Below are 11,265 nucleotides of genomic sequence, written 5' to 3'. Positions count from 1 at the left end.
TCTTTAAATATGCAGATGACACAGTTATTGTAAACCTCCTTCATGGTGGAGAGGATTCCCGTGGGCCTGTTGTGGATGAGTTCTCTTCTTAGTGTGATCATTCCTTCTTAAAGATCAACACCTTGAAAACTAAGGACATGGTGACTTCAGGAAGACATCCTCCCATCCTGCACTAACAGTGGTAAATGGTGCAGCCATTGAACTGGTGGACAGTTGTAAATATTTGGGGGTTGTTCTTGATAAGGCTCTGTCCTTTCAGTCACATCTTGATGCTACAGTGAAAAAAGGTCCAACAACGACTGTACTTTGTGTCATGATCGGGAGTCTGCGACTCCGTGTTTATGTTATTATTATTCTGTGGTTTTGGTTATTTTGGGGTTCTTGTACTTTCCCTGTTCACGTTTCATGTTCCTATGTTCTGTGTTCCCCAGTCTGTGTGAAGTCTGTGTGTTGTGTCATTGCGTGTATGTGTTTCATGTTTTATTGTGAAGGTCTGCGTCTTATGTGAGTGTTTTCAGATTGCCTCCGTTGTCTCGTCACGTTAATCACTCCCAGCTGTGTTCCCCACCTGTGTGTAATCTCCCTGTGTTCTCTGAGTGTATTTTAGTCGTGTCCTCTTTCTTAGTAGTTGCTGGTTTGTCTGCGTTATTCCCCTCCGCTATTCTGTGTTTGTTCTTCCGGCTTCCTGGTGATTCTCCCTGCAAGGTACCCTCGTTCGTGTTCTGGCTTTGTGTTAAGCTTTAGTTTTCCCAGTTTAGAGTATTTTCTGTTGTGTTCCTCGCCCCCCCTTCCTGTTGTGCTGTATTTCACCTTTTGTTAATAAAGCTCACTCACTACTTAGCAGTCCTTATCTTGGGTCCTTATCTCCATTCCACACGTCAGCTACGCCAGGTGTGACACTTTGTAAGGAAACTGGGAGGTTTTAACGTTTCATCTGAAATGATGACCCTTTTTATAAACGTTTTATTGAATCTGTTTAAATGTTTTGTATCATTGGTATGGTACTGTGTCTTTGACCAATAAGACCAGACTTGCTAACCTGGTTAAAGTGGCTGGTCAGATTTCAGGGAGGTCTCAGGTCCAGCTTGTGGACTTTTATAACAGACAGGTGCTGAGGAAGGCAACCTCGGTCATGTTATGTTCAGACTGTCCTCCCTTTAATGATCTTCAGCTGCTTCCCTCAGGTCGTTGGTATAAAGTGCCTGCAGTGAAGACCAAGAGACATAGTGTCCTTTGTACCTGCTGCTATTATCATGGTTAACAACACTAAACCATGAGTGTTGTTGCCATTGCACTTTGTTGATGATAACATTTGGGCCGTCCTCTCTGGGGGGGGGGGGTTCCTGTGAGTTGTGCTTGTTTACTTTTATCTGTGTGTGGACAAACTGCAAATCAATTTCCCACTGGGGACAAAGTTACCATTGACCACTGACCAATCTGTTGGGTTGCCAACACATAGGCAGACAACCATTCACATTCACACCTATGGGCAATTTAGAGTCACCAGTTAACCTAACTCCACTAACTACACGTGTTTGGACTGCAGGCGGAAGCTGGAGTACTCGCAGAGAACCCATGCATCATCAAAACAGTCAGGCTTTCCTAATATGACTGAGATTTTCAGCTTCAATGAGATGAAGTGTAATATTTAATGGAGGATAACCTGCGACATAAAAAGCAAAATCAGAGAAAATTTGGGATTAATGTGAGCACACTGAAGGATTCACAAAGGCCAAAGAATAAAATTATAAAGAGAACCATGGAGTTCAATAATATCTACATTCTTTATAGCCACTCTCCCTACTTTGCACATGTTCAAATCAGCTAAGCCTCTCTGACTCTGAGCTGTCTCTCTGATGGACTCATTTCTAATCCTGTCCAACCCCTCTCAGTTCCAGTGAACATCTGGATCATCTTCAGCTCTGCCACCACCATCTCCAAACCATCCATCACAGAATCCAAGACAGTCAGGTGTTAATGATGATGTTAAACTGCTCAGCGGCAGATTTAAATAATCCAAGACATTCCATTCATTTGAGTGCAGGGGTACAATAATCCAGTGTGATGGTTGGAGGCTCATTTGGAAAATGGCTTTAACACCCTTATTTACGTATTGTTTGAATGGGACGCTCTGACGTGTGCTTTCTGAAGCACCGTCAGATGTATTACGCTGGCTGTAGTTTTACGCTCGAGCTGACGGGGGCAGCAGTGCGCCTCAGAAGTGCCGGAAAGCCTGGCTAAGGAAGAAGAAGTCAACCGGAAACAAACGATTGTGTTTCCTGTTTTCATCAACACACGTGTGTGACTGTGTGGACAACGTCTTCAGAACCCGTTCAGACCCGGACGTCGGACCACCATGTTGGAGCAGCTCGGTCTGATCGGGACGATCCGGGACGAGGATCCGATTCCCGACGAGGCGGAGACCGAATCCGAGCAAGAGGTGAGTCGGATCCGGGACCAGAGCCCATCCGCTGGTATCGGTGTGAGTAATTTTCGGTGAGGTTCAGCGGCTCGCTGTCATTTCCTGCGGACTGTCCCGAAGAACAAACATTATCTGACACTGTGAAATCAATGGAATTAGTTACCGTTCACCGTAATATCGGCCCGTGGGACCTGGTGTTGGACCGGTACCACAGAGCATCGCACAGCTCCGGTGCTCCGCGTAAACTGAGGAGAGCTGAGTGCAGTAATGGCCACTAATGCAGCATCACCTCTCCCGGTCAGTCATAAACACATAAGTAATGAAGCCAACTATGAATCCAAAACCAAACGGAGGTTAAAGGTCAGAGGTGAGCGGCGTCTCTGTGCTGCGGGCCGGACGGGGGCTTCTCCCTTTTCTTTGATGTTTGGTGGTTTCAGCTGCGGGCAGTGTTGGGGAGTAACGGATACATGCACCGCCGTTACGTATTTAAAATACAAAATATGAGTAACTGTATTCCGTTACAGTTACCGTTTAAACAGGTGGTATTCAGAATACAGTTACTTTGTTGAAATAAATGGATTACAGGCGGTCTTTTCCTGTTTCATGTTCGGCTGTGCTCTCTCTATTTTTGGTTTCCACGCCGGTGTAAACCCAAACAAAACACTAAGAGGCTCTGATGTCTGTGTCTCTGTCTCGCGGCCCATGTCACCTCTACTTGCAGCAGCATAATGACGTGAAGAAATATTTTTAAAAATAATTTAATATGAAGGCAACAGGAAGAGAGTTACAGGCATCGCCCTAAAGCATGCAGCCTGATGGGCAGTGCAGTCCATGCTGCAGGGAGGATGGACCCGTGATGTGTCTGTGAGCAAGGAGGGAGAAAAAGGGAAAGTACAGCTGTCACGGGAGCTGGAAGCATGTAAATATAATAATAACCACTGCAGCCAAACAGAGAGGCTGACCAGCCCAGCTGTAAGTAAGCTATTAAGACTCGACTGTACACTGTTCGTGTTTTGACCTCTGGGCAAGCGTCAGATCTGACTGCTCAGCAGGAGGTCTGGATCTTAAAGGCTGTGTCTGCAGTATCAGTTGCTGTGGGGATATAAAGAAGCGTGTTGTGAACTCCTCTCATAATGCTGAAATTACAGAATTAAACCTGAAGTTACCTAATGTTGCATCTGTATGCACTTTCTATGGAAATGCCACCGTCTGCGAGGTTTATTGCTAAAGGGTTACTGGGAGGGGTCACTCACCTGTCGGCTGTCTCACCTGTGCTGTGTCTGTGTTCCAGGAGGAGCCGATCGTGCTGAAGAAGAAGAAGAAGAGTCGCGGGTCGAGAGATTTTAACTGTGACTTTGAGTTTGGAGAGAGAGACGGGCCGAGCCACGACGATGACTGGGCGATGGCCGATGTCATGAAGCAGCTCAAGAAGAAGGTAGAGAACAACCTGCTGCGGAGCAGCACAGTTACTTCATCGCACACATGGAACAACGGGAAGAGCATGACGCTCTCCACCTGTGTGTTTGTTCTCACGTTCTGCGTTCTGTCTGCAGAGAACCTTGACAACTCTGGACCAGAAAATAGAGAAAATCCGCCGAAAGAGGAAAGCTGAGGTGAGTGTGAGGCTAACGAGCCTGAAGATTGGAGCAGATTCTCTTTAGAACATGAAACCTTGTTTCATGTTCTAAAGAGAATCTGCTCTATATGAATCTGCTCTATATGGACATCATATTCCACATGAAACCTTGTTTCATGTGGAATATGACAGCATGAAGTCACATGACAGAAATACCCACAGTGCTTTGCAGTAGTAAATCTTGCACAGGTTAAGCAGAAAAGGACAGGTGAGTTGACTGGCCCCTTGTATCAGTCTGTTTTCTGTGCGTCAGGTGTTGTTTTTGTTTTTTTTTACCTTCAGGAGAAATCATCTCAGAGTGACGCTGCTGAAGCTTCATCAGAGAACCACCAGGAGGAGGAGGATGTGAAACCTCCAGCTGGAGAGACAGATGCTAGTGATGAGGACGAAGATAAGGACGAAGATGAGGAGTTTGGCTCGAGCGACGAGGAAATTTTGACCAAATCAGGTAAGAAAATTATTTTTAAATCCAGCAGGAAGAATTCTTTCAGACGTTATTGTTTGAGCCTGAGACCGATGAGTGGCGCTCTGATACAGTTGTTAATACTGTCAGCGGAAGTTTTTTTTTTTTTTTTTTTTTACTTCCCGTTTCCTGTCAGACACGCTCAGAGACAAGGAACGACGGGGGAAGAAGAGGAAGGTGGCAGAGGAGGTGAGGAAGACAGCCGAGTAAATTCACGTGTTCATGTTGAGGGTTACATGTTAACAGCCATCTTTGTGTCCAGGCAGCAGAGTCGTTCTATGAAGACGCGTCGCAGTACGATGACCAACTGACTTTCGATGACATGAATCTGTCCAGGCCGATTTTGAAGGTAAGACCAGCACGTCTGCTCAGACCTGGACTCCTGCTGCTGTGTGACTCGTTGTTGTCTGAGTAAACTCGTGTTCCTGCAGGCCATCACTGCTCTGGGCTTTAAGCAGCCCACTCCGATCCAGAAGGCCTGCGTCCCTGTCGGTCTGCTGGGCAAAGACCTCTGTGCCTGTGCTGCTACTGGGACAGGTAACACTGGGTCCCATTTATCATACTGGGTCCAGTTGATCTCAGTTTAATTGGACACGTGAATTCCTCCTTTCTGTGCAGGGAAGACGGCAGCCTTCATGTTGCCTGTGCTAGAGCGATTGGTTTACAAGCCCAGAACATCCCAGGTGACCCGCGTCTTGGTTCTGGTTCCCACCAGAGAGCTGGGGATCCAGGTTCACTCTGTTGCCCGTCAACTCGCCCAGTTCACGTCTATCACCACCTGCCTGGCTGTTGGTGCGTCTTTTTGTCGTGGTTCAATCAGTGTTCGATCTGACTCTGGACCCGGTCCGATTCAGACTTGGTCTGGGCCTCATCTGTGTTGATTTGTCTTCAGGTGGGTTGGACTTGAAGTCTCAGGAGGCAGCTTTGCGGGCTGGCCCGGACATCCTAATAGCAACACCTGGTCGGCTGATCGATCACCTTCACAACACGCCGAGCTTTGAGCTGACGCACATCGAGATCCTGATCCTGGACGAGGCCGACAGGTAAAGAGCGACGGGGGAATCCGTCACACCAGAAACCAGAATCTGCCGAGACACTTACGGTTGTGTGTGGTTCCCTCAGGATGCTCGATGAGTACTTCGAGGAGCAGATGAAAGAGATCATCAGGTTGTGTTCCTACAACAGACAGACCATGCTGTTCTCTGCGACCATGACAGAGGAGGTATGCATGCTTAACCATGTGTGCTGCTGTATCATTTGACCACCGAGTGACTGTCCTGTGACATGTGTTTTCAGGTGAAAGACTTGGCAGCGGTGTCATTGAAGCAGCCAGTCAGGATCTTTGTTAACAGCAACACTGACGTGGCGCCGTTCCTGCGGCAGGAGTTTGTCCGAATCCGACCTCACAGAGAAGGAGACCGCGAGGCCGTGGTAGCTGGTAGGTACTCGTGATACTGCAGTAACATAGAGGTACTAGTGACAATTCTACAGTTGTTCCTGTGTTTGTTTTTGTCAGCTCTGCTGACTCGGACGTTCCAGGATCACGTCATGTTGTTCACTCAGACGAGGAAACAGGCCCACAGACTGCATATCTTGTTGGGACTAATGGGATTGAAGGTTGGAGAACTGCATGGAGAACTGAGTCAGAACCAACGACTGGAGAACCTCAGGTGCACGCACAACTGGGATTAGAGAATAAGTTACCCTCCATATTAGAATGGCCCCAGCACTTGATATTTTTAAAGAACACACTTTTTCTCCAAAGTGTTTTAGGAGTAGTACCAGACTCAGCCTGTAGTCAGTTTTTGGTCGCTTCTTTATTTTGTTAATTTTATTTATCGTCTGTTTTATTCGTGTTTTACTACTAATTTTATTTATTTTTTACCTTGGGCGCGTTACCTCTTATTTATGTGTTTATATGTGTAAAAACCACAACCAATACAGCCTTCGTTCTCACAATATCACACAATTGACTTTCCCTAACCTTTGGTCAGCCGTGTTGACTTTAAAGTGCTCTATAAAAAAAGAAGCTGAGGTACGCTCAGAACTACAAGTTGGAGAAACTCGGGTTTAGAATAAGGAACTTTGCTCTTGTTGTTGTTTTGCAGGCGTTTCAAAGATGAACAGATTGATATCTTGGTGGCGACAGATGTGGCAGCCAGAGGTTTGGACATCGATGGAGTCAAAACAGTGAGTGTTCTGCAGGAGAACCGTAAGGTTATGGCAGGGTTACTATGGTGACGTTCCTACAACCACTGAAAGATGAATAAAGACAGAATTCGATGTTTAATGAAATATGGTCATAAAAGAAGAAAAGTCACATGACTTTGTTCTTCAAACATGATTCAAAGTGGATTATAGTCTGTTACCATGGTAACCAGAGTAAACAGAAGCGTTAAAGCTGCTTTTTAAAACGTGTTTCGCTCGCCTGCCCCTCAGGTGATAAACTTCACCATGCCTGGCACGGTCAAGCATTACGTGCACCGCGTGGGGCGGACTGCGAGAGCGGGCCGATCGGGGCGTTCGGTGTCTCTCGTCGGAGAGTCCGAGAGGAAGATGCTGAAAGAGGTCGTGAAATCAGCCAAGAGCACCGTGAAGGCTCGCGTTCTGCCGCCAGGTAAACAATCCCAAACTGTGAGCAGGTGGCCCAGGTGAGGAGTGTCCTTCAGGTGAGAGAACCCGTCACTGAAATGTGTATTTGTGTCATTCAGAAGTCATCCTGAAGTTTAGAGACCTGATTGCCAAACTGGAGAAAGACGTGGAAGCTGTGATGAAGCTGGAGAGAGAGGAACGAGAGCTGGCTGCGTCTGAGGCCAAGGTACACCTGGATACCTGCATAACTGTCACTAAAATACCTGTTTTTAATTTAAAAGCAAAAGAGCTGAACTGCAACAAACAGCATTTTTATTTAAACCATGTGTGTGTTTGTCTGTGTGTAGCTGAGTGTGGCTCAGAGGCGTCTCACTGACTCCGCCTCCTCTGATCAGTCACAGCGGGTTTGGTTTCAGACCCAACAGGAAAGGAAACAGAGCCGCAGTAAGTACTGATTCACACTCTGTAGTATGTCGTAATCCTTCGTTCAAGTTGACGGCTGACCAGGAAGTACTGTGTAGTAGTGCTGTCGCAGTACTCGGGTTTTAAACTCGATCCTGTTATCAAAGGAGAGTGAAGTGCTCTAATGGGCGATCGTGGCTCAAGAGTTGTGTGTTCGTCTTGTAACCGGAAGGTTGCCGGTTCGAGCCCCGGCTCGGACAGTCTCAGTCGTTGTGTCCTTGGGCGAGACACTTCACCTATCGCCTACTGGTGTTGGCCAGAGGGCCCGATGGCGCGATATGGCAGCCTCGCCTCTGTCAGTCTGCCCCAGGGCAGCTGTGGCTACAACTGTAGCTGCCTCCACCAGTGTGTGGATGAATAGTGGACTACAAGGTCATTAAGATAAGATGGGGCCTGATTATTTAAGACCTTGTATGTGAGGAGCAGGATTTTGAATTCTGGATTTAACAGGAAGCCAAAACAGGAGAAATCTGCTCTCTTTCTAGTCCCTGTCAGGACTCTTGCTGCAGTATTTTGGATCAGCTGAAGACTTTTCAGAGAGTTTTTAGGACGTCCTGATAATAATGAATTACAGTCGTCCAGCCTGGAAGGAATAAATGCATGAACTAGTTTTTCAGCGTCACTCTGAGACAGAATATTTCTAACTTTAGAGATGTTGCACAAATGGAAGAAAGCAGTCTTACATATTTGTTTAATATGTGCGTTGAAGGACATGTCCTGGTCAAAAATGACTCAAGGTTCCTCACAGTGTTACTGGAGGCCAAGGTAATGCCATCCAGAGTAAGAGTCTGGTTAGATACCATATTTCTAAGATTTTCAGGGCCGAGTACAATAACCTCAGTTTGATCTGAATTAAGAAGCAGAAAGTTAGCGGCCATCCAGGTCTTTTATGTCTTTAAGACATTCCTGCAGTTTAACTCATTGGTGTGTGTTATCTGGCTTCATGGACAGATAGAGCTGGTGTCATCTGCATAGCAGTGTAAATGTATGCTATGTCTTCTAATGATGCTGCCTAAGGGAAGCATGTATAATGTAAACAGAATTGGTCCTAGCACTGAACCCTGTGGAACTCCATAATTAACCTCAGTGTGTGAAGAGGACTCTCCATTTACATGCACAAACTGGAGTCTATTAGATAGATATGATACAAACCACTGCAGTGCAGTACCTGTAATACCTACAGCATGTTCTAATCGCTCTAATAGGATATTATGGTCGACAGTATCGAACGCTGCACTGAGGTCTAGCAGGACAAACACAGAGATGAGTCCACTGTCAGAGGCCATAAGAAGATCATTTGTAACCTTCACTAAAGCTGTTTCTGTGCTGTGATGAGCTCTGAAACCTGACTGAAACTCTTCAAATAAACCTCTGCAGATGATCTGTTAGCTGTTTGACAACTACTCTTTCAAGGATGTTTGATATAAAGGAAGGTTGGAGATTGGCCTATAATTAGCTAAGACTGCTGGGTCTAGAGATGGTTTTTGAGTAAAGGTTTAACTACAGCCAGCTTGAAGGCCTGTGGTACATAGCCGATCATTAGAGATAGGTTGATCATATTTAAGAAGCTTTTATGACTGGACTCTCACACAAATGCAAAACAGAAGATGAAGCAGAGCATTCTCATCCCCAACGCGTAATACCGACGATTTGTCCTAAAGCATCTCATAGTAACGCTTCCGCGTCCTGATATGTTCCGGATTTTCCATTGAATCCAACAGAATCCCACTCACAGCAGTAACACACACTCCAGCCGTGTATTCCAGCCCTAACCTTAACCGTATGAAACCTTTACATGTATGGATTCATTCCAAATGGCTCTCATGGAGCCAAACACGTAACACACTGACGTCACATAGCATCGGTGTGTTACGAGCTGGGATGAGAACGTGTTGATCTCGCCTTTGGCTTCACCTGCATTACGACGGTGCCAAGGTAGGCCTCCCCAGCAGGATTAGTTTGCGTCGGGAGCACGCGCTGGGCGCTCCAAATCACGGACAAACAGTTGTTTATGTTCTTAAGACAACAGAAATTGTCAGCCAGCATTTTTTCCACGACTGCTGAGGACAGTCTGCTGGGCGAGAGCTAACAGTAGCTACAGTACTCCTCCAGAGCTATACTGAAACTAGCACCACTAACAACGGGCTGGGAGGTCAGTTTATGATCATTGATCAACACCTGCTGATCAATAATAATAATAATAATAATAATGGATTGGATTTATATAGCGCTTTACAATGCCACTATTCATTCACTCTCACATTCACACACTGGTGGAAGCAGCTACAGGTGTCGCCACAGCTGCCCTGGGGCAGACTGACAGAAGCCAGGCTGCCATATCGCGCCATCGGCCCCTCTGGCCAACACCAGTAGGCAAGTAGGGTAAAGTGTCTTGCCCAAGGACACAACGACCAGGACAGAGAGCCCAGGGATCGAACCGGCAACCTTTCGGTTACAGATGCGATTCCCAACCCCCTGAGCCACGATCGCCCCAGTATCAGTTCATATAGTTAATATATCAGAGTATTGATTAGTACAGTGGAGTACCATTTGTGTAACGGTAGTACTTTGTTCAGTGTCAAAGGCTCTGCAGGAGTTTGATCTTGCCGTTAGAGGGAAGAAGAAGAGAGAGAAGTTCCTGAAGGACGGCAGGAAAAAGGAGCTGACGGTAAAAAACGATCCAGCATTAATCAGTACTCACCTCCGATCAATCACCTGCTTACCTGTTACCTGTCTGTCAGTCTGAGGAGCGTGCTCAGTTCGAGATTTTGAAGGCCCAGATGTTTGCTGAGCGAGCAGCCAAAAGAGAGCGCCGACCAAAGAGGGCGAGGGCGATGCCAGAGGATGAAGCGCCAACTAAAGGTATGATGCTGTAAACACGCTAACAAACACACTAACCCTGATAATGTCCTCGCTCTCACCAATCCTCTGTGTGCAGCAGCCAATCAGAAAGCAGGAAAAGGAGGCAAGAAGTCGGTGTTTGACAAAGAGCTGACAAACACCAGCAGTAAGGCCCTGAAGCAGTACCGAGCAGGGTACGTACAGGTAGCCAGCTGTCTCACTGTCTGTCCATCTGTCCCGTCTGTCTCACTGTCTCTCTCCCTTACAGACCGTCCTTTGCAGACAGGAAGCGTCTGGGTGTGGACAGGAAGCGACCTGGCAGTTCCAGGTAAGTTTCACCTGTTCTCTCTGGTGTCACACTGACCTGAATGAGGTAAAGATGGCTGACACTCTGCTCTATCTGCCAGGTTCAGGAGGAAGTGACAGAGCACGCGGGAAACGCCTTGTTTTTTTTCTATTTGTTTATTACAGTAGTTTTAAATAAAGTTTCAATGTGTATTAAACCCATTGTCAACGGGGTTTTTTGTTGTTGTTTTTTTTTAATCTTTGGGTCATTCAGACGGGCACAAAACAAACCAAACTAAAGGTCACATGACAAAACGTGAAAAATGAAATGTAAACTGGAAGCTGAGGAAGAACGGGGCGAGGTGCGGCAGATCAGCTGACCTCAGCACACCAATGGAAGTCTGTTGTATGGCAGGTTTTCATTGGCTGAATACTGAGCAATGACAGCAGGTGGCTGTGGTTCAGAAGTTAAAGCGGGTCAGCTGCCACTTCAAAGACTGCCTGCTCTGGTCCACAGGTGTCCACAGGCCAGATATTGAACCACAGACCACTTCTAAAAACGCA

At 46.6% G+C, this 11,265-nt stretch overlaps 1 protein-coding gene across 2 annotated transcripts; it reads left to right on the top strand.

Annotated features, from left to right (window-relative positions):
* The first annotated feature begins 640 nt into the window (after window positions 1-640).
* On the top strand, window positions 641-10,919 carry ddx27 (DEAD (Asp-Glu-Ala-Asp) box polypeptide 27). 2 transcript variants are annotated; one of them, XM_012921225.3, is made up of 22 exons: window positions 641-688; window positions 1,893-2,440; window positions 3,714-3,857; window positions 3,976-4,035; window positions 4,341-4,506; window positions 4,658-4,710; window positions 4,784-4,870; window positions 4,953-5,058; window positions 5,140-5,313; window positions 5,414-5,564; window positions 5,644-5,743; window positions 5,818-5,959; window positions 6,038-6,191; window positions 6,630-6,711; window positions 6,961-7,138; window positions 7,233-7,339; window positions 7,461-7,557; window positions 10,152-10,243; window positions 10,317-10,437; window positions 10,517-10,610; window positions 10,685-10,744; window positions 10,824-10,919. In XM_012921225.3, exons 2-22 carry the CDS (start codon window positions 2,357-2,359, stop codon window positions 10,837-10,839), a joined length of 2,268 nt encoding a protein of 755 aa, XP_012776679.1. In that variant the 5' UTR covers window positions 641-688; window positions 1,893-2,356; the 3' UTR covers window positions 10,840-10,919. The 2 variants fall into 2 exon arrangements, with proteins under 2 accessions (XP_012776679.1, XP_004558991.1); XM_004558934.4 differs by having other exon boundaries at window positions 10,514-10,610.
* The last annotated feature ends 346 nt before the right edge of the window (window positions 10,920-11,265 follow it).

The sequence above is a fragment of the Maylandia zebra genome, linkage group LG5 (genome assembly GCF_041146795.1).
Source record: "Maylandia zebra isolate NMK-2024a linkage group LG5, Mzebra_GT3a, whole genome shotgun sequence".
NCBI classification, from domain to species: domain Eukaryota; kingdom Metazoa; phylum Chordata; class Actinopteri; order Cichliformes; family Cichlidae; genus Maylandia; species Maylandia zebra.
This window is presented reverse-complemented; position numbering and strand designations above follow the sequence as displayed.